Source organism: Scomber scombrus, chromosome 9, assembly GCF_963691925.1.
Source record: "Scomber scombrus chromosome 9, fScoSco1.1, whole genome shotgun sequence".
NCBI classification, from domain to species: domain Eukaryota; kingdom Metazoa; phylum Chordata; class Actinopteri; order Scombriformes; family Scombridae; genus Scomber; species Scomber scombrus.
The window spans coordinates 18451342-18475477 of record NC_084978.1 but is presented as its reverse complement, the minus strand read 5'-3'; the positions used below and the strand labels follow the sequence as shown (position 1 = coordinate 18475477).

Here is a 24136-nt window from a genome sequence, read left to right as displayed (position 1 = left end):
GTCTTGAGAAGGATAACATCTATTTAATTCAAATTACCTAATGGGTAACACAGGATAATAGAGATTTTAAGTTAGCAACGTTGTGGTTTTGTTTCTCCTTCAGATTTGAAAGTTGGTGCTTATATAACTCAAACTCTGAATTATTCAAATAATTAAATAATTATAAACGGTAAAGAAATATGGATATTTAGCTTTTAGTTTTGTAAGGCACTTTGTTAACTGCAATCCACAAAGACATAGGAAGCACATCATACTAAATATAGAAAACATAACTCGATGGTGTTAAATGATAAGCCCTTCTTGATAAGAAACTGAAAAGTTGTTTCCTTTTGCACCACACTGAATTTTCCACTACCCCTTCATTTGGCTCTCTCACTTCTCCTGTTTTAGTAAAACAGCAAAAAAAAACTTTTTTTTTTTAAACGGTCTTCCTCTTTTTCTGCTAATTCAAACCTAAAGCAAAAGCAATTCTGGGAAGTAATACTATAAATAATAATGAAACGATTGTTTTCTCCATCTCCAAATTTCCCTGTGAAGTAACATTAGTGTAAGAGTAAGCAGGACAACACAACCCATTCATATTTATCCCTGCATTAAAGGAATGTTTCACCTTTAACTGACACAAATGATTTGAACACTCTGTAATAAATAAAGGAAATAAAATAGTCTTAAAATATCAACTACGAATGATAAAACAATTTTACAAGTACAAAAAAAGATCTGAGAAAAAGCAGAAGTGCTTACGTGATGAAAACAAATTCACACTTCCTAAGAGACCAGACATAACATGTAGATTTGGTCTTCCAGATAGCTGAGGGAAGACGTGCAGCCAAATTCAAGATTAACTCTGAACACACACTGCACTGTACAAAACCTTTCATAAACCACTGTAAGAACATGTGTACTGCAAGTTTAAAGTGTTTTAACAATTAATTAAATGTAAATATGCTTATAAATTAGAAAAGAGAAGAAACAAGTATATATTACATCATGTAAACATAAAGAATTGGATTTAAATATATATATTTAAAAAATATATTCAATATTACTGTATACAAAAAGTCTATAAAACGTAGCCACAGTGTAACTCAAATGATGTACCTGAGCTCCTTTGGCAGGTTTTCATCCTAAATGATACTGATGTCATCCATAATCCAGGAGAACAATAGAAGTGATGAATAATTATAATAATACCCGTAAACTCTGATGGCTTGTATTGTTCTCAAATCTTATGAAATAAAGATGAGAAATGCATCTTAACAACAGCACCTCCTTCTGCCTTTAACAGTCTTTGTAAAAAAAAAAATTGCTTGACACTGCAGATCACCTGTTCTTACGGACCTGAGAGTACACGCATTCATCTTGTGTGGGAACAACAGATGACTGAGGTCGCCTTGAAAACTTGACCTGGCCGTACTCCACCTCTGTCTCTTCCCTCTGATGCATCTGCCTCCTCTGCCGCTGCACAATGTTGACTTCAGCATAGGTCAATTCTTGCCCATCTTCTTCTTCTGCAGAGTGGAAGGAGGAACACATTAAACACTGCCTGAGTACACATAATAAAGTTATAACAGTGGATTAGAAATTCTTTAACATTTTGGGCAGCAGACTTTAAAAGATTGATATCTCTCTCCTTTTTATACATTAAATATGAAGTGATAGCCTGGGAGACAGTTGGCTTAGTTTAGCATAAAGACTGGAAACAGCTAGTCCGATTCCGTCAAAAAGGTTGAAAAAAACACTTCTGCCTCTAAAATTCACTAATTAAGAAAAAATGATGTGAATGAGTGAACTTTAGAGGTGTTTGCTTTTTCCTTTTTGCTAAGCTAACGGCTGATATTTAACGAATATACGACTGATATCAATCTTCTCATCTAACTCTCAACAAGAAAGCAAATCAGTCCATTTCCTAACATGTCAGTCTATTCCTTTAAGTAGACAAAAAATAATCTATGAATGCAGTGGTGGAGAAATAAACGTTGTACCTTTAGGTTTGTTGCTTTGTTTTTTCCTCTGAGAGCAGACGACTGCCACCCCGATGATTAACAGAATCATCAGCGCTGCGAGGACTCCACCAATTACTGGCAGATGATCTGTTTTAGTGATAAAAGACACAAGAGACACACATGTCTGTCAGTAACCATATTATTAATGACTTAATAGTGTTTTTATGTAGACATACACAAGACAAAAAAGATAAAATGACACAAATGAATCCACTGCAGCAGAGTCAGTTTTCACTTACTAATGAACCATTGGTCATCTTTGATGGATGTGGTTTGATTGGAGGGTGTGGTATTAGTGGAGGGTTTAATTGGCACAATCTCCTTACCCTCAGTGGAGGTCTTGGGGTCTGTGATCATGATAGGAGTTGTAGTTGGCTCAATACACAGGGTGTTATTGGCTTCGTACACCCACTGTGATATGTTTGTCCCATTGGATGAGGTACAGTTGATGAATATGAAGCCTACAAGCAAACCAAGAGATCAACTGTGAATAATGTACAGTGTGATCATCAATTATCAAGTTGATAATATCTAGTTATGTTGTGTCTCACCACAGGTAGATATCTTCTCTTCTTTAGAGACATTACTGATGTGATTCCTGACCGAGCAGACCAGGAGTCCTGACACGTCTTGTTTCAGAGTGATGATGTTGGTCTCTTTACTTCCAGAGAGGAGCTGATCGTCTGTCAGTGTGTGTTCATCCAGAGTCCAGCTGTACTGAGGACTGTCCCCTCCCTCAGAGGAGCAGGACACCCTCATCTCTCCCTGGGACAGACACTCAGAGGCCAGACGGACAGAGGACACAGGAGCTGAGAGACACACACACAGGTTACTTTTGTTTAATGTGGCCATAAAGATATTCAGTGTTTACAATGTAAATTCATATGGAGATGTACAGAATTAAAAGCTTCAGTAAGTCTAGCGTTAAACTGTAGTTATGTTGCAGTGGCAGACTTTGAGTGTTTCATGTGAAATATTTTGTTTACAAAGATAAAATGAAGAAATAGTATTTGCATTGTGCTATGTGTATTTATGTAAGTGTATTTACCTAGTTTAAATTTCCGACATCATTTGAGTTATTAATTTTTAATCTATATTTCAAATGATATAGCTTTTGGTATATTCTGAATAATACAAAATAAATTTTAAGTTATTTACCTTGAATAGACAACTGAAGAGTCCGTTGTTCTGATTCCTTTCCTTTTGAATCAGTGATTATAAGGTTATATTCAGCACCATCAGACCAGTTCAGATTATTTATCCTAAATGTTCCATTACTGGGAGTAAAGACAGATCTGTCCTCCATCTGATTAAACACAATCATATTCTTTTTCACATCAAGAATTGTTGATGTTTTGTTTTTTTGCCATTGGTATCTCAGTATTTCTGAGGCTCTGTCCATCAGCTGGATCACCACAGTTCCTCCCAGAGCTCCATAACACTGAGCTCCATCCTGTCTACCGTCACAGTGAGTTTCAACACCTGGAAAAATAGAAAAATACATTATTAAAAAATGTTATTATCACAAATGTGATCATTCAATTTCTATTAAATTTATGACCATAACAATGTTTTATGTATATTCATGTTTTATAACAGAAACAGCTCCGTCTCTCTCAGACCACAGCTAGTTTTACACAGGCCTGTTAGTTAACAGTTTATTTCACTGTATTATATTTTGTTATTTAGATTATTATTAAATTAACTTCATTTATTCATCACAAACTGATTGTGTATGTTTTTACACATATACAGAGCTTTATTCTTTGGGATCCAAACTTTTCCAAAACTTGTAAATTATATTTTTATGGGGACGACACATCTTAAATTGACTCAGTCATTTCATACATCTTAAGTTAAACTCACACAAACACACACACACACACATACACACACACACACACATACACACACACACACACACACACACACACACACACACACACACACACACACATACACACAGTCAGTATAAGCATGATATACTTGTGTGTTTTTGATGTTTTATTTAATCTTTTACTTACATTTCTGAACTGTTGGGAAAGAAGTAGCCTATGTTCATCCTAAAAGTATAATTCAATAGATTCATCTTTAGTATATAACAACTGTAATTTTTACTGTTGAATTGATCTCCAGATTTGCTATTGCTCTTTTTTTGTTTTCGTTTGTTTCTTTGTTTCTTTGTTTTTTTCATTTATTAAAAACCTGATGGACCAAAGAAAAACAGGAACATCAGTTTTAAATTGCTGCAGCTGTCAGTTGACTCTCACGACTGTATTTATCTTTAGAAGTGATCAAGGAACCACCACAGATGGTTTATAGTCTATTTGAGCTGCATTGCACGTCACTGAAGAACTTCTCATTACACTTCCTACACCTACAGCTGCATAAAAAGTCATAGCTGCACGACATGTTATTCACAAAATGTTAAATCCAATATTAACATGTCAGATAGTGAAACAGCTTACCATGAGAGACTCCCAGCAGTATCACCAACAGTCTAACCACAGCTTTCATGTCTCCTCACTGTTCAGCCTCTGTTTACCAGTCAGCAGCTTTCTGACAAACTTCTTTACTTTATTCAGTATAAAACATAACAATCCTGCATTGATCGGCTTGAAATACAGTCCTGTATGTGATCAGCCTCAGAAGAGAATGTGTGGAAACTTTGACCAAGCAGAGCGTCGTTCGTATTCATCTTTTAATAGGCAGAGAGGGGAAAAGGAAGTGGTTCTTGTGTCACTTCTCTTTTTACCTCTAAAATGACAGAGAGCATTCGTGTGTGTGTGTTGGACTCTTTGGAAGAAAAGGAAACGTCCCTCATTCCTACTGAAAAAAGATTTGAGACTGAAAGGCTTACTTTTCCAATAGAAAAGTCCAATATAAAAGATATATTCAAAAAACATCGTATTATGTTCAGGTGAAACCGTGAAACTTGTTGTCTCTCTATCTCACCACTGAGACAAAATAAGTATTCATATGACATATTGTAGCACATAATCCTCATCTCAAAATCAATGATAACAAGTCAGATTTAATTGAAACATGCTGTCTCAGCCTTCGAACCCACTGGCTGCTCATTATTACAACAGCATGTTGAGCACATAAAAACACAACAAACTGTATTTTAAATTCAGGTTAAGACAATGAAGTATCCAGTCATAAAAAGGCACAGTGTAATTTATGCAGAGTGCAAGGTAAATATTGTATTAGAATGATGGAGAATAATATTCAGTTGCACTTAAAAGCTACATAAGAAACACTGAAGGTTAAACAGTTAAATACTACGTTATCTGAAATTAAGGAACATGATCAACTTAAAGATCATTTGCAATTTATAATTTGATTTAGCAGATGTTTTTATCTAAAGTGATGTACATCGGAGACTTAATATAAAACAAGTGAGGATCTAGCTGCTGTGTTTTGGATCGTCTGCAGAGGTCTGAACGTACATGCAGGGAGGTCTGCCAGTAAGGAGTTGCAATAGTCAATGCATGCTATTATGAGAGCCAGCACCAGTTATGCTGCATGCTCAGACAGGAAGAGTCTGATTATTCTGATGTGGTTAAGGGCAAATTGACATGGCCGAGGAATTGAGGCCACATGAGCCTTAAAGGTTAGTTGGTCATCAATCATGCGTGAGCTGGGTTGATTCAGGCTGGATACTGATCGTTCAATAAAAGCAGCAATATACCATGATTTCCAATTTGATAAAAAGACTGAACAAAGCATTATTCTGCCATTAAACTGGGATTTGATGATGACAGCTGTTCAACATATTGACCATTCATTTGTACTTGGAATTGGTTCGAAGCCTGTTTAGTACAAGAAAGTCTTTGAATTATTAAAACAGTCAAACCAAATTTCACCTTAAGAGATTTTTGTTTATGTGACAGTTGTTTTAAATGATGGTTGTTTCTGTCGTTGTTCATTACATGGCAAAGAAAGAAGATTATTTAACTCTACTGATTACTTCAGTTCCTCATTTGTTACGGAAACACATACACTAAGGTGTGAAATGATAACATTCACACTGCTGCATAGCACTGTTGACCTGCAGTGGAGTCACAATATTACTCTGTTCTGTTTGTTGTGTGAAGCTCAACGTTGTCACGTCCTCCTCTAAAAATAGACTCTCAACATACATACAGAATTGTACACCTAATGTTATGAGGTCAAATAATTTCATTAAAGTGTAATAACTCCATAATGTAGAGTAATGAATTGCTCTGTATGCTATATTGATCATTATCTTCCTTTAAACTGAAGCACGGAAAGATTTTTATCTATTTTTGCATGATTTAAAGGTACAATCCATGATAAAAATGTCCACAAAAAAAGGTAGCTCACCTACATTTAAAATACAAACCTGAATCATTCTTTTTAAATAATAATAATACAATTTATCGAACCTTTTAAAAGCAGAGTTTACAAAGTGCTTTGACAGACAAAGCAAAGACTTACAACACTGACAGCAGTAACAAGGCTGACATTAACAAGGCAAAAGTAGAAGACAATGAAACACAATAAGGAGTTGATAAAAAGTTAAAAGACAATAACAATGAACAAACAACATCACATAAAAGCAAGTCTGTAGAAATGAAATTTAAGAAGTTATTAAATAGAAGTTACTGATTCTGCAAGCCTTATTTCCTCAGTCGTTTTAAATTTGAGGAGGTCCTGACGGCAAAAGCATGGTCATCTTTAGATTTTAGCCTCAACTTTGGAGCAGCCAGAAGGGCCCCACCTGAGGATCTAAGGCTGCAGGCTGGCTCATACAGGGTCAACATCTCTGTTATATAGCTTCGAGCCAGACCCAGACGTGCTTTAAAAGTGATCAATAAAATCTTAAAATCAACTGTAAAGTGAGCAGGGAGCCAGTGGAGAGAAGACAGGATCGGGGTGATGTGATGTTGTCTGTTAAAACCGGTAAGAAGCCGAGCTGCTGCGTTCTGAACTAGTTGGAGGTGAAAGAGAGAATTTGGTGTGATGCCTGAAAGGAGGGAGTCACAATAATCTAGTGAGGAGAAAAAGGAAAGCATGAATACATTTTTTGAGGTCAGAGTGGGAGAGCGTTGGCTTGAGTTTAGAGATGGTTCTTATTTTCAGGTAGCAGGACTGAACAACTTTTTTGATGTATGGATCAAAACTTAAATCTGTATCGAATAGTACTAAAAGATTTATGACAGAGGGCTTCATGTTGGTGGACAGGAGACCAAGACTGATGGACTTTTTTGATTTGGAGGACTGAAGAATTAAATTTCTGTTTTGATTTGTTGAGTTGAAAGTTTTGTGCCAACCAACAGCAGCTAAATATATGGGTCAATGACGTATAAGGATTTACAACAACTCAATTTTAGAATAATAAAAACAAGCATATCTAATGCAGTAGTTCAAACATTCAGAATGTTGTGTACCAGAAGATCCATATTATACATTTGAAATTAAGTGAATTTAGTGGGTTTTTCAAGATTAACACTTGGCACTGGCCTTAAAAAAAGTCATGTGGTGTGACCATGATTCATCTTGAAATAAATTAATTTACTTAACACGCTTCACATCTTTTTTTCAGTTTTCAGTAATATAAACTGTTTGGAAACAAAGTATTTGCTTTTTTTAAATTTTATTTTGTAAATGATGATCTTTTATTTATATAAGATATTTCAAGATGAATCATGGTCGCACCACATGACTTTTTTTTAAGGCCAGTGCCAATTAATCTTGAAAAACGCCACTAAAATCACTTTCAAATTGTAATATGGATTTTCAGGTACACAACATTCTGAATGTTTGAACTACTGCATTAGATATGCTTGTTTTTATTATTCTTAAATTGAGTCGTTGAAAATCCTTATACGTCATTGACCCATATAACAACACTAGAGATCAACTGTTAAAGCTCTTACTGTTTAATGCTTTAAAAGGTTTATTTACATCAATAATGTTTGAAAAAGATGGGAGCAATCACATATATTTTAAATTCTGATCAAACAGAAACAAACAAAATTAAAGCCGCAAGCGGCGATGGCGGGCCCTCGCTCACCCATGCCACCGCGGGGCCTGAGGCATGGCGGGGCTGTGGCGTGAAGCAGAAATTGAGAAAAAACCTGGAAGGAGGCCAAAAATGCAATGTTTCATTCATCCAGTAGGGGGCAGTCACAGGTAGTTACACATATGGTCTGGTGTGGTCTGGTGTGTTCAGGGCGGCCACTCATCAGTCATGTGAAGTTTGGAGTGAATTGGACAAAGCATGAAGGAGTTATGAGAGGTTGATGGTTCATCCACCAGGGGGCAGTAGAGTGTAACAAAACACAAGCGGTTGCGTTCAGGGTGGGACAGTGATTACACATGTGAAGTTTTGTGGAAATCGCACAATGATGATGTAAAATATGGCACTTCCTGTTTCCACTAGGGGGCGACACGAGTGAGATCGCCTATGAGCGAATGGAGACGTTGAGGTCGGCAACCTGGACCTGTGTACCAATTTTCATGATGATACGAGTTCAATAAAGCCATCAAAAAGCCAAACGTATTTTCATGGCGAGGAATTGATGGTCGCCGCGTCGCCACACGGACGCCATAACTCGTAGCTTCACAGTCTTCATAATGTAGCTTCACCAACTGGTTCTGAATGAAGTTGATGGGGCAAAGTATGTAATTTTAATGAATCTTAGTTAACTTACTGTTACCACCGGGGGGCGCTATGAGTTAAGTGGGAAGGTAATATATCGGGACGTTCAGGGCGGAGCCATCATCATGTCCAGCAAGTTTGAAGCTGATTGGATGAAGTATGTGGGCGTGAGAGCCACTCGTATGTACATGGCGAGCACGCCAAAGTTAGTTGAGCCCTGGCAGACACGCCCTTTGACCTACGGATGCGCAGAGCACAATTTAAGCTCAGCTAGATCTGGAGATGTTGCGTACCTAATTTGAACTTGATCGGGCGAACGCTGTGGGAGGAGTTAATTTTAGGCGGGAAAAATCAAAACCAAAATGGCCGACTTCCTGTTGGGTTGAGGTCATGAGGTCAGGAGGCTTTTTTGCATATGTGGGTATAATACATATGTGTACCGAATTTTGTGAGCATAGGACAAAGTTAGCAAAATTCCCTATGGGCATTTTTGGACTTTGTAGGGGGCGCTATTCCGCCATTCTGCGTCGACCATGTGCGACCACCCAAAAATATCGAATTTCGGATGAGGCCGGACGTCCGTGCAAAAGTATAAGCATTTTCGCATTTGGGAAAGGGGCGAAATTGGGGCACGAAATGTCGGAAGAATAATAATAATAATTAAAACTGCAAGCAGTGTCGAAGGGCCCTCGCATATCCACGCACGTCGGACTGTGGCGCAGTCGGAGGGCGCGCAGGTAGAGGTCTTCTTACGCAGGAACGTCAGTGCTTGTCGCAGTCGCAGGGCATTGACAGCAGCCATGTAAAGGTCTTTGCTCCTGCTGCTTCAATGGAACATTGTGTGAAGGGGGGTTAATGTCTCCACTAGATGGCAGACCAAGACCAGAAATGAAAGGGGATAAGGTATTCATATAATGGTTAAACTTTGAAATCTTCCAGGGGGCGCTGTGGAGTCATTTTCTCACTTAAAAATCCCAAACTTTGTCAGTAGGCAATATGTGTGACTGTTGACGTATGTGTACAATTTGGTGATTCTGTGAAGACGGGAAAGTCCTTTAAACGCTGTTGGAAAAATGGTAAATTGACGCAGGAAATGCAAAATAACTCACTTCCTGTTTGAGTGAAAAATTTGAAAAAATTAATTTGGGGGTTTACCCATAAGTGCTATGAGTCCTGTAAATTTCACGAAGATCAGACAACGTTTTTGGTCACATGACCTGCTGTTAGGGGGCGCTATGGAGACCCCTTGCCACACCCACCCCCAATGATGTTGAAATTGAAACGGCGTTACCAGGTGTGACATTTTACGCAGTGCATGTATTAACATCCGACAATGTATGGAGGAGTTATAAGGAGTTGTTTGTTTATACAAACAAACAACAGCCACGCCCACCTGGTATAACGTAGGAAAAATCTGTTGTCAAGTTTACATCATCAAGGTCTGATGATGATACAATGCGAATCTTAAGTCTGTGGAGTCAAAACTGCAGGAGGAGTGCGTTAAAGTACGAGGCCTGGAAAAATGCACCTGTGGCGGAAAAAATGCACCTGTGATCCAAGATGGCCGACTTCCTGTTGGACTTAGGGTATGGGTCCAAGAGGCTTTTTTGTGCGTCTGGTCATGATATATATGATTCCTAAATTTCGTTCATGTACGTGCATGTAGAAGGCGGGGCTTCAACTTTTAATGTTCTAGGGGGCGCTGTAGAGTCATTTTGGCACTTAAAAAGTTGCGGTTATACCAAAAAATAATATTCGTGAGTCTTGACAAGTGTGTCCAATTTGGTGAGTTTTAGAGCTTGTCAGTACATGCTAAGTGGGAAAAGGCATTAGGGGGCGCTACTGAGCTGTTGGGCCAAAATATTGGGCAAATGTGGTATCAGATGAAAGAGCTCATGATTTGAAACCTACGTGGCAGGTTTCATGATTCTGTGAACATCATAAAGTCCTCAAAGCGTTGTTCGAAATTGTGAAAATCGGTGCACGCCACGCCGCGTGGTCAACTTCCTGTTTGGTAAAAAAATTCCACAAAATTAATTTCCCAATGATCCGATGAGAGCTGTAACATATTTAAATTTCATGCCGATCCGAGAGGATTTGTGGTCACATGACCCGACGTTAGGGGGCGCTAGCGAGTCCCCTTACCACGCTTGCGTCCAATCACGTTAAATTAAATAAATTTTCACCAGCTGCGACGTGTGTGCAGAATTTCATGAGTTTTCATTTATGTTCAAGCCGCCAAAAATGCGATTCATGACACGGCATAAGAACGTGAATAATAATAATAATAATAATAATAATTAAAACTGCAAGCAGTGTCGAAGGGCCCTCGCACATCCACGCACGTCGGACTGTGGCGCAGTCGGAGGGCGCGCAGGTAGAGGTCTTCATACGCAGGAACGTCAGTGCTTGTCGCAGTCGCAGGGCATTGACAGCAGCCATGTAAAGGTCTTTGCTCCTGCTGCTTCAATGGAACATTGTGTGATGGGGTTAATGTCTCCACTAGATGGCAGACCAAGACCAGAAATGAAACGGGATAAGGTATTCATATAATGGTTAAACTTTGAAATCTTCCAGGGGGCGCTGTGGAGTCATTTTCTCACTTAAAAATCCCAAACTTTGTCAGTAGGCAATATGTGTGTCTGTTGACGTATGTGTACAATTTGGTGATTCTGTGAAGACGGGAAAGTCCTCTAAAGGCAGAGGGAAAAATGGAAAATTGACGCAGGAAATGCACAATAACTCACTTCCTGTAAGAGCGAAAATTTTGAAAAAAATAATTTGGGGGTTTACCCATGAGTGCTATGAGTCCTGTAAATTTCACGAAGATCAGACAAAGTTTGTGGTCACATGACCTGCTGTTAGGGGGCGCTATGGAGACCCCTTGCCACACCCACCCCCAATGATGTTGAAATTGAAACGGCGTCACCAAGTGTGACATTTCACGCGCTGCATGTATAAACATCCGACAATGTATGGAGGAGTTATAAGGAGTTGTTTGTTTATACAAACAAATGACTGCCACGCCCACCTGGTATAACGTAGGTAAAATCTGTCATCAAGTTTACATCATCAAGGTCTGAGGATGATACAGTTCTAATCTGAAGTCTCTGCAGTTAAAACTGCAGGAGGAGTGCGTTATAGTACGAGGGCTGGAAATAGGGAAAATGGCGGCAAAAATGCACCTGTGATCCAAGATGGCCGACTTCCTGTTGGACTTAGGGTATGGGTCCAAGAGGCTTTTTTGTGCGTCTGGTCATGATATATATGAATCCTAAATTTCGTGCATGTACGTGCATGTAGAAGGCGGGGCTTCAACTTTTAATGTTCTAGGGGGCGCTGTAGAGTCATTTTGGCACTTAAAAGGTTGCGGTTATACCAAAAAATAATATTCATGAGTCTTGACAAGTGTGTCCAATTTGGTGAGTTTGAGAGCTTGTCAGTACATGCTAAGTGGGAAAAGGCATTAGGGGGCGCTACTGAGCTGTTGGGGCAAAATATTGGGCAAATGTGGTATCAGATGAAAGAGCTCATGATTTGAAACCTACGTGGCAGGTTTCATGATTCTGTGAACATCATAAAGTCCTCAAAGCGGTGTTCGAAATTGTGAAAATCGCTGCACGCCACGCCGCCTGGTCAACTTCCTGTTTGGTAAAAAAATTCCACAAAATTAATTTCCGTATGATCCGATGAGAGCTGTAACATATTTAAATTTCATGCCGATCAGAGAAGATTTGTGGTCACATGACCCGACGTTAGGGGGCGCTAGCGAGTCCCCTTACCACGCTTGCGTCCAATCACGTTGAATTAAATAAATTTACACCAGCTGCGACGTGTGTGCAGAATTTCATGAGTTTTCATTTATGTTCAAGCCGCCAAAAATGCGATTCATTACGCGGCACTTGAATAATAATAATAATAATAATAATAATAATTAAAACTGCAAGCAGTGTCGAAGGGCCCTCGCACATCCACGCACGTCGGACTGTGGCGCAGTCGGAGGGCGCGCAGGTAGGTCTTCATACGCAGGAACGTCAGTGCTTGTCGCAGTCGCAGGGCATTGACAGCAGCCATGTAAAGGTCTTTGCTCCTGCTGCTTCAATGGAACATTGTGTGAAGGGGGGTTAATGTCTCCACTAGATGGCAGACCAAGACCAGAAATGAAAGGGGATAAGGTATTCATATAATGGTTAAACTTTGAAATCTTCCAGGGGGCGCTGTGGAGTCATTTTCTCACTTAAAAATCCCAAACTTTGTCAGTAGGCAATATGTGTGACTGTTGACGTATGTGTACAATTTGGTGATTCTGTGAAGACGGGAAAGTCCTTTAAACGCTGTTGGAAAAATGGTAAATTGACGCAGGAAATGCAAAATAACTCACTTCCTGTTTGAGTGAAAAATTTGAAAAAATTAATTTGGGGGTTTACCCATAAGTGCTATGAGTCCTGTAAATTTCACGAAGATCAGACAACGTTTTTGGTCACATGACCTGCTGTTAGGGGGCGCTATGGAGACCCCTTGCCACACCCACCCCCAATGATGTTGAAATTGAAACGGCGTTACCAGGTGTGACATTTTACGCTGTGCATGTATTAACATCCGACAATGTATGGAGGAGTTATAAGGAGTTGTTTGTTTATACAAACAAACAACAGCCACGCCCACCTGGTATAACGTAGGAAAAATCTGTTGTCAAGTTTACATCATCAAGGTCTGATGATGATACAATGCGAATCTTAAGTCTGTGGAGTCAAAACTGCAGGAGGAGTGCGTTAAAGTACGAGGCCTGGAAAAATGCACCTGTGGCGGAAAAAATGCACCTGTGATCCAAGATGGCCGACTTCCTGTTGGACTTAGGGTATGGGTCCAAGAGGCTTTTTTGTGCGTCTGGTCATGATATATATGATTCCTAAATTTCGTTCATGTACGTGCATGTAGAAGGCGGGGCTTCAACTTTTAATGTTCTAGGGGGCGCTGTAGAGTCATTTTGGCACTTAAAAGGTTGCGGTTATACCAAAAAATAATATTCATGAGTCTTGATGAGTGTGTCCAATTTGGTGAGTTTTAGAGCTTGTCAGTACATGCTAAGTGGGAAAAGGCATTAGGGGGCGCTACTGAGCTGTTGGGGCAAAATATTGGGCAAATGTGGTATCAGATGAAAGAGCTCATGATTTGAAACCTACGTGGCAGGTTTCATGATTCTGTGAACATCATAAAGTCCTCAAAGCGTTGTTCGAAATTGTGAAAATCGGTGCACGCCACGCCGCGTGGTCAACTTCCTGTTTGGTAAAAAAATTCCACAAAATTAATTTCCCAATGATCCGATGAGAGCTGTAACATATTTAAATTTCATGCCGATCCGAGAGGATTTGTGGTCACATGACCCGACGTTAGGGGGCGCTAGCGAGTCCCCTTACCACGCTTGCGTCCAATCACGTTAAATTAAATAAATTTTCACCAGCTGCGACGTGTGTGCAGAATTTCATGAGTTTTCATTTATGTTCAAGCCGCCAAAAATGCGATTCATGACACGGCATAAGAACGTGAATAATAATAATAATAATAATAATAATAATAATAAGAATCCTGGCAAAAGCAATAGGTCCCTCACTGACTTGTCAGTGCTCGGGCCCTAATTAAAACTGCAAGCAGTGTCGAAGGGCCCTCGCGCATCCACGCACGTCGGACTGTGGCGCAGTCGGAGGGCGCGCAGGTAGAGGTCTTCTTACGCAGGAACGTCAGTGCTTGTCGCAGTCGCAGGGCATTGACAGCAGCCATGTAAAGGTCTTTGCTCCTGCTGCTTCAATGGAACATTGTGTGAAGGGGGGTTAATGTCTCCACTAGATGGCAGACCAAGACCAGAAATGAAAGGGGATAAGGTATTCATATAATGGTTAAACTTTGAAATCTTCCAGGGGGCGCTGTGGAGTCATTTTCTCACTTAAAAATCCCAAACTTTGTCAGTAGGCAATATGTGTGACTGTTGGCGTATGTGTACAATTTGGTGATTCTGTGAAGACGGGAAAGTCCTCTAAAGGCAGAGGGAAAAATGGAAAATTGACGCAGGAAATGCACAATAACTCACTTCCTGTAAGAGCGAAAATTTTGAAAAAATTAATTTGGGGGTTTACCCATGAGTGCTATGAGTCCTGTAAATTTCACGAAGATCAGACAACGTTTTTGGTCACATGACCTGCTGTTAGGGGGCGCTATGGAGACCCCTTGCCACACCCACCCCCAATGATGTTGAAATTGAAACGGCGTTACCAGGTGTGACATTTTACGCAGTGCATGTATTAACATCCGACAATGTATGGAGGAGTTATAAGGAGTTGTTTGTTTATACAAACAAACAACAGCCACGCCCACCTGGTATAACGTAGGAAAAATCTGTTGTCAAGTTTACATCATCAAGGTCTGATGATGATACAATGCGAATCTTAAGTCTGTGGAGTCAAAACTGCAGGAGGAGTGCGTTAAAGTACGAGGCCTGGAAAAATGCACCTGTGGCGGAAAAAATGCACCTGTGATCCAAGATGGCCGACTTCCTGTTGGACTTAGGGTATGGGTCCAAGAGGCTTTTTTGTGCGTCTGGTCATGATATATATGATTCCTAAATTTCGTTCATGTACGTGCATGTAGAAGGCGGGGCTTCAACTTTTAATGTTCTAGGGGGCGCTGTAGAGTCATTTTGGCACTTAAAAAGTTGCGGTTATACCAAAAAATAATATTCGTGAGTCTTGACAAGTGTGTCCAATTTGGTGAGTTTTAGAGCTTGTCAGTACATGCTAAGTGGGAAAAGGCATTAGGGGGCGCTACTGAGCTGTTGGGCCAAAATATTGGGCAAATGTGGTATCAGATGAAAGAGCTCATGATTTGAAACCTACGTGGCAGGTTTCATGATTCTGTGAACATCATAAAGTCCTCAAAGCGTTGTTCGAAATTGTGAAAATCGGTGCACGCCACGCCGCGTGGTCAACTTCCTGTTTGGTAAAAAAATTCCACAAAATTAATTTCCCAATGATCCGATGAGAGCTGTAACATATTTAAATTTCATGCCGATCCGAGAGGATTTGTGGTCACATGACCCGACGTTAGGGGGCGCTAGCGAGTCCCCTTACCACGCTTGCGTCCAATCACGTTAAATTAAATAAATTTTCACCAGCTGCGACGTGTGTGCAGAATTTCATGAGTTTTCATTTATGTTCAAGCCGCCAAAAATGCGATTCATGACACGGCATAAGAACGTGAATAATAATAATAATAATAATAATAATAATAATTAAAACTGCAAGCAGTGTCGAAGGGCCCTCGCACCCCCCCGTTTACCCCCCCAATTGTAACGCCGTACGTGCACGTCGGTGCGTGCGGCGGTCGCAGGGCTGTCAAAACTGGCATGTAGATGTCTTTGCTCCTGTGCCTTTAAGTGAACATTGTGTGATGGGGTTAATGTCTCCACTAGATGGCAAACTAAGACCACAAATGAGTCTGGGTGACTTCTCAGCACAAAGGAATGTGGGTGAAGGGTCAAAAAAGCATCAAGATTGAGCATTTTGCCTGGATGGCCGACTTCCTGTTGGACTTAGGCTATGGGTCCAAGAGGCTTTTTTGTGCGTCTTTACACGATACATGTGTTTCCCGAATTTGGTTTGTCTACGTCAATCTGAGTGGAGGGGCTTGATTTTTAAAATTTTCTAGGGGGCGCTATTAATCAATTTTTGCGTCGGCCATTTCCCCGCTCCTTAAAATATCAAAGTTTTCTCCGGATCGGACATGATTGCAAGTTTTGGTGAGTTTTGGGGCATGTTTAGGCTGTCAAAAAGGCGTACAACTATAATAATAATAAAAATGATCCAGATTGAACATTTTAGCCTGGATGGCCGACTTCCTGTTGGACTTAAGGTATGGGTCCAAGAGGCTTTTTTGTGCATCTGGACATAATACATAGGCCTTGTCGATTTCATTTTTCTATGTCAATGTGGAAGGCGGGGCTTAAACTTTGAAATCTTCCAGGGGGCGCTGTGGAGTCATCTTCTCACTCAAAAATCCCAAACTTTGTCAGTAGTCAATATGTGTGACTGTTGACGTATGTGTACAATTTGGTGAGTGTAGGAGTTTGTGAAAATGTACAAAATGGATAAAGGCATTAGGGGGCGCTATTGAGCTGTTGTGCCACGCCCAGAGGCAGTTATGGTCTCAAATTAAAGTGCGCCTGAGTGTGAACCTATGTGGGCAATTTGGTGATTCTGTGAAGACGGGAAAGTCCTCTAAACGCAGAGGGAAAAACGGAAAATTGACGCAGGAAATGCACAATAACTCACTTCCTGTTAGAGCGAAAAATTTGAAAAAAATAATTTTAGGGTTTACCCATGAGTGCTATGAGTCCTGTAAATTTCACGAAGATCAGACAAAGTTTGTGGTCACATGACCTGCTGTTAGGGGGCGCTATGGAGAACCCTTGCCACATCCACCCCCAATGATGTTGAAATTGAAACGGCGTCACCAGGTGTGACATTTTACGCAGTGCATGTATAAACATCCGACAATGTATGGAGGAGTTATAAGGAGTTGTTTGTTTATACAAACAAACGACTGCCACGCCCACCTGGTATAACGTAGGAAAAATCTGTCGTCAAGTTTACATCATCAAGGTCTGAGGATGATACAATGCGAATCTTAAGTCTGTGGAGTCAAAACTGCAGGAGGAGTTCGTTAAAGTGCAAGGCCTGGAAATGGGGAAAATGGCGGCAAAAATGCACCTGTGATCCAAGATGGCCGACTTCCTGTTGGACTTAGGGTATGTGTCCAAGAGGCTTTTTTGTGCTTCTGGTCATGATATATATGAATCCTAAATTTCGTTCATGTACGTGCATGTAGAAGGCGGGGCTTCAACTTTTAATGCTCTAGGGGGCGCTGTAGAGTCATTTTGCCACTTAAAAGGTTGCGGTTATACAAAAAAATAATATTTGTGAGTCCTGATGAGTGTGTCCAATTTCGTGAGTTTTAGAACTTGTCAGTACATGCTAAGTGGGAAAAGGCATTAGGGGGCGCTACTGAGCTGTTGGGGCAAAATATTGGGCAAATGTGGTATCAGATGAAAGAGCTCATGATTTGAAACCTACGTGGCAGGTTTCATGATTCTGTGAACATCATAAAGTCCTCAAAGCGGTGTTCGAAAAATGAAAATCGGTGCACGCCACGCCGCGTGGGCGACTTCCTGTTTGGTAAAAAAATTCCACAAAATTAATTTTCCAATGATCCAATGAGACCTATGACATATGTAAATTTCATGCAGATCCGAGAAGATTTGTGGTCACATGACCCGACGTGTGGGGGCGCTAGCGAGTCCCCTTACCACGCTTGCGTCCAATCACGTTAAATTAAATAAATTTTCACCAGCTGCGACGTGTGTGCAGAATTTCATGAGTTTTCATGCATGTTCAGGCCATCAAAAATGCGCCCAAAGTGGCGGCATAAGAACGTGAAAAATAATAATAAGAATCCTGGCAATAGCAATAGGTCCCTCACTGACTTGTCAGTGCTCGGGCCCTAATAAGAATCCTGGCAAAAGCAATAGGTCCCTCACTGACTTGTCAGTGCTCGGGCCCTAATAATAATTCCAGCAATTACAATAGGTCCCTCACTGACTTGTCAGTGCTCGGGCCCTAATAATTCCGGCAATTACAATAGGTCCCTCACTGACTTGTCAGTGCTCGGGCCCTAATAATAATAAGAATCCTGGCAAAAGCAATAGGTCCCTCACTGACTTGTCAGTGCTCGGGCCCTAATAAACTTTACAATTTCAATAGGGCTTTCGCCAGGCGACTTGCAGTCGCCGCTCGGGCCCTAATAAACATTACAATTTCAATAGGGCTTTCGCCAGGCGACTTGCAGTCGCCGCTCGGGCCCTAATAATAATAATAAACATTACAATTTCAATAGGGCTTTCGCCAGGCGACTTGCAGTCGCCGCTCGGGCCCTAATAATAATAATAATAATAATAATAATAATAATAATAATAATAATAAACATTACAATTTCAATAAGGGCTTTCGCCAGGCGACTTGCAGTCGCCGCTCGGGCCCTAAATATAAATGATGTCACTATTTTCTAACTTTAAGACTTCAGTCACATATGTTCACATGCCAGCATTTTATACGTTGTAAAATCAAATGTTGGCCTTTAATACAAACAATTTGTCAATAAAAAGCTTTGAATACAAAACTGCAATTTTTACAAGCTACTAAATTCAGTGTACCTATACAAAAGTGAAAACCATATATCTCCAAAACATCAACCTTTGACAATGCATATTTCAATAATGTGTTTAAATTGTTTTAACTTAAAAATTAGAAAATGTTTCATATAAACCAAAGGAGCAAGTGTTCTTAATCCTGTACTGAATCTAAAAATGTCTAAATCACCAAATTTGGAGATGTTAAAATTGTTGGAAATTTGATTTTGAAATTTGGAGATACGTGGTTTTCACTGGACAATCACTGGATGGAAACCTACAGTACAAACATTTCCAAATATCATCAAAATGATTTTCAGTAATAACATAACAATATAAGCTCCATTCACAATGTGATATTCATCCTTAACATAAATTGATACAGTCAGTACATTTAATTAATTAACTTAAGCATTTAAGCAGAAATGAAAGAAAACATTATTTGTACATGATTAAGAATCATCTTTTATATGATCACAGGCAGAGTCGTGTGGATCTGTAGGCTTTACCAATCTTGTAAAGCAGCACTGATGATTTCAGAATAAGTCTGTTTACTTTTTACATCTTTAAAAAAGACACAGTGAGCTCATCCTTTACACTGGGATAAATGCAGGAAACACTCATTAAGACTTTTTTGTGATGGTACTCACAGCAAGCTGCTGAACTATGAACACAGTTGCAGGAGTAGTTTTGGAGAGAATAAAATCAGGAGAGAGATTTTGCAGTAAAGACACAACATTAAGATGCAGAACTTCACAATTCAACCATTGCAAAGGAGTCCTCTGGATGGACCATTGTTGGTGGTACGGTGGAGGTTTCAGCTTTCTTGTATTTCTTGTATTTCTTCTTCTTCCAAGTAAAATAGATGAAAATCCCAGCTAACAGAAAAAGAGCCACAACTGCTCGTAAACTACATACAAGCAGTGAGTTATCTGTTCAGAGGCACAAAAATCACATGTCAGGTTTTCACTGTAACAACAAACTATATTGCTGTGTGTGATGACAGTCGAAGGAGTAATGGACAATATAATGCTAGTTAGTTTTCACTTATTAATATACGGGTCACCTCTGGTTTGATATTAGTGGAGGGTTTAATTGTCAGTAACGATATTATTAATGACTTAATATGGTTGACAAAAAGAGAAAATGACAGAAATGATGTAACATTGGTCATCTTTGATGGAGGTGGTTTGATTGGAGGGTGTAACTGACACAGTCTTCTTACCCACAGTGGAGGTCTTAAGGTCTGTGATCATGACAGGAGTTGTTGTTGGCTCAATACACAGGGTGTTATTGGCTTCGTACACCCACTGTGATATGTTTGTCCCATTGGATGAGGTACAGTTGATGAATATGAAGCCTACAAGCAAACCAAGAGATCAACTGTGAATAATGTACAGTATGATCATCAATTATCAAGTTGATTTCTAGTTATGTTGTGTCTCACCACAGGTAGATATCTTCTCTTCTTTAGAGACACTACTGATGTGATTCCTGACCGAGCAGACCAGGAGTCCTGACACATCTTGTTTCAGAGTGATGATGTTGGTCTCTTTACTTCCAGAGAGGAGCTGATCGTCTGTCAGTGTGTGTCCATCCAGAGTCCAGCTGTACTGAGGACTGTCCCCTCCCTCAGAGGAGCAGGACACCCTCATCTCTCCCTGGGACAGACACTCAGAGGCCAGACGGACAGAGGACACAGGAGCTGAGAGACACACACACAGATTACTTTTGTTTAATGTGGCCATAAATATATTCAGTGTTTACAAGTCCAGAATTAAAAGCTTCAGTAAGTTCAGCGTTAAACTGTAGTTATGTTGCAGTGGCAGACTTTGAGTGTTTCATGTGAAATATTTGTTTACAAAGGTAAAATGAAGAAATAGTATTTGTATTGTACTATGTGTATTTATGTAAGTGTATTTACCTAGTTTAAATTTCCCAAATAATTTGTATTATTATTATCTATATTGCAAATAAGATAACTACTGGTTTATTGTGAATAATACAAATTAAATTTTAAGTTATTTACCTTGAATAGACAACTGAAGAGTCCGTTGTTCTGATTCCTTTCCTTTTGAATCAGTGATTATAAGGTTATATTCAGCACCATCAGACCAGTTCAGATTATTTATCCTAAATGTTCCATCCCTGGGAGTAAAGACGGATCTGTCCTCCATCAGATTAAACACAATCATATTCTTTTCACATAAAGTATTGTTAATGTTTTGTTTTTAAACCAATTGTATCTCAGTATTTCTGAGGCTCTGTCCATCAGCTGGATCACCACAGTTCCTCCCAGAGCTCCATAACACTGAGCTCCATCCTGTCTGCCGTCACAGTGAGTTTCAACACCTGAACAAATAGAAAAATACATTATTAAAAGATGTTATTATCACCACAGTGATAACTCAATTTCTACTAAATTAACAACCATGATAATATTTTATGTATATTCATGTTTTAAAACAGAAACAGCTCCGTCTCTCTCAGATCACAGTTAGTGTTACACAGGCCTGTCATTTAATTCACTGTATTAGATTTTGTTATTTAGATTAGTCTAGTTTTAATAAATTAACCTCATATATTCATCATAAACTCATTTTGTATGTTTTCATACATCAAGAAACCACCACAGATGATTTATAGTGTATTTGAGCTGCATTGCTCGTCACTGAAGAACTCAAGAATTCAATTTCAACTAAATTAATGACCATAACAATGTTTTATGTATATTCATGTTTTAAAACAGAAACAGCTCTGTCTCTCTCAGACCACAGTTAGTGTTACACAGGCCTGTTAGTTAATAGTTTATTTCACTGTATTATATTTTGTTATATAGATTAGTTTTACTAAATTAAACTCATATATTCATCACAAACTCATTTTGTATGTTTTTCACATCTACAGAACAAAAATAGTAAATTATACATTTATGGGGAATTTGTATAACATGATGCACAATACATCTTGAGTTAAACTCTCAGTATTTTTTATAGTGTTTCCAATTAAATAAACACATAGTTAGTATAAGCACAATACAGTTGACCATTTTTCGTTTGGTTTGTCTAATTTTTTACTAAAATTTCTGAACTCCCAGGAGAGAAGTAGCCTCGGTTCATCCTAAAAGTATAATTTAACAGATTAACTTTTAGTATATAATAACTGTATTTTTTACTGTACATGCACATGGATATTGATTGATTTGCTATTGGTCTAAGAAACATGTTTTGTTTTTTGTTTTTGTTTTTTTTCAACAATTATGAAAAACCTGATGGGCGGAAGACAAACAGAAACATCAGTTTTAAATTGCTGCAGCTGTCATTTGACTCTTACGACTGTATCTATTTTTAGAAGCGATCAAGAAACCACCACAGATGGTTTATAGTCTATTTGAGCTGCATTGCTCTTCACTGAATAACTTCTCATTACACTTGATCCTACAGCTGCATAAAAAGTCATAACTGCACGACATATTATGTTATTCATATAATGTTAAATCCAATATTAATATGTCAGTACTGCTTTACAATAAGGCTCCCTTTATAAAAGATTTATAAAGGATTGTGAGTTATTAATTAGTTTGTAAACACTTCATAAACCATTAATTAACAGTTATAAATGAGTTGTAACCTAATTTCCCATACATCAATGCAGGGTCACTATTTGGCAAGATGAAGGTAGGCTATACTTCTGCATTTTTATCCATCTGGGTTAAATAGACTAGCAGATCTTGCTATTTTGCCACTTTGTCAGTCAGCTGATTCCTCCCCTATCTATTTTGATGTTTCTTGCCATCTCATTATGAGCATTATTTCATGAGTTATAGATATTAATAACTGCTAAAAGGGAGCCTTATAAAGTGTAAAATGCCATCACCATCTATTGATGAATTATTAACATGTATAACTCCCAAAAAGGAAGCCTTATAAAGTGTAAAACATATCACCATCTATTGATGTATTACAAACACGTATAACTGCCAAAAGGGAGCCTTGTTTTAAAGTATAATACACTTGACCAGTTATTTATGAGTTATTAATATTAACACTTAACCATTTTTGACATGAAATGCAAAGACAGATGCACAAGAATCATGCAAAACTTTTTATTCACACATGCTGAAAAAACTCAAAATAACAAAGCAAAGTAACAATTCTGAAAGAAATGGGTCAGACTATAGAGGCTACTCTACTTTTACTCTCTACTGTTTTTTGTGTGTTTTTTTTACCGAACAGAACAAGCAAATTAAAATTAAAATTAAAAAGGGGGACCATCCCGTTCAGCACCTTCATAGCCAATCAGTAGGCCGAGTTGGATCCCTTTCATGGCTTCATCCAGCGTCTCAAAATGAGCCTTGAATAGCAGAAATAATAAAAGCCTATGAGACCATTTTTGTACAAAGGCTGAACCAACATCAGTCCTGATCATAAACACCAAACCTTAATTCATTTTTCCATATTTCAACCCTTTCAATGCCTTCTATCTCTCTTTATCTCATAATGGCAGAGGGATCACAAATGCTAGTTTTAATGCGTTTCAATGAATACATTTTTCTCCTCAATAAAATGAGGGTAAAATGTAACGTAGCTAGAATTATGAAAAAAACAACAACAAAATATTACATTATAGTAGTTGCATTACAGAGATAGTTATGGTTTGACAGCATACATCCTGATGACGTCTGATGAATTTTCACCTAATATGTAGTGTGGTAGACTAAACAGAGCAGCAGTTCTTCTCCTCGCCTTTATGTCCTACAAGACAAAAAACGTGCAATAAGATGAAAATATCATACAAACATAGTAAATGATGTGTAAATGGTCATCAGCTCATCCACTTACATCTTTCTCAGGGCAGTCCAAAATGTATTGGACTGCTTCTTTCCAGATCTAGTTGTTGCTTTGTACACCTCCAGCAGTCTTGGATCCAGGCCATCGAGTCCCTCCAGAAAAGATTTCAGAGGGTCTGTAGAGATGATTGAATTCTGCCCTAATTTGAGACAGATAGAATATATTATTCACACATATTTCTGAATAGGACACAGTATACAGTATAATTTCATGTAATATAGATGTTCTTAAATCATCATGATGATGAAGACAGCAAAAAATGTGATTCATTCTCAAACTCTCCGAAATCACAAAATTGACACAAGCTGTTACATAAAAGCCAATAAAGCAAACTGAGTTGCACAGACAGGCTAGGTCACAGCCCTCCCTTTCTCTAATAATAATACATTTCTTTATTATTCATTTATCTTTTTAT

At 38.9% G+C, this 24136-nt stretch overlaps 1 protein-coding gene across 1 annotated transcript; it reads right to left on the bottom strand.

Annotated features, from left to right (window-relative positions):
* Positions 1-1323: 1323 nt before the first annotated feature.
* Positions 1324-23625, bottom strand: LOC133985605 (uncharacterized). Its single transcript, XM_062425264.1, has 9 exons — positions 23568-23625; positions 23158-23224; positions 20901-21223; positions 20319-20576; positions 20097-20231; positions 2558-2815; positions 2333-2467; positions 1986-2093; positions 1324-1511 (listed from the first exon to the last, which is right to left on the bottom strand). The coding sequence occupies exons 3-9, from the start codon at positions 21064-21066 to the stop codon at positions 1324-1326; spliced, it is 1248 nt and encodes a 415-aa protein (XP_062281248.1). The 5' UTR covers positions 21067-21223; positions 23158-23224; positions 23568-23625.
* Positions 23626-24136: the final 511 nt, after the last annotated feature.

Coding starts and splice junctions, on each gene's coding strand:
- LOC133985605 (XM_062425264.1), bottom strand. CDS start 21,066: ATGATTGTGTTTAATCTGATGGAGGACAGATCCGTCTTTACTCCCAGG. Junction 20,577..20,900: donor TCTTCAGTTGTCTATTCAAG/GTAAATAACTTA, acceptor TGTGTCTCTCAG/CTCCTGTGTCCTCTGTCCGT. Junction 1,512..1,985: donor ACAAAGCAACAAACCTAAAG/GTACAACGTTTA, acceptor TCCACTCTGCAG/AAGAAGAAGATGGGCAAGAA.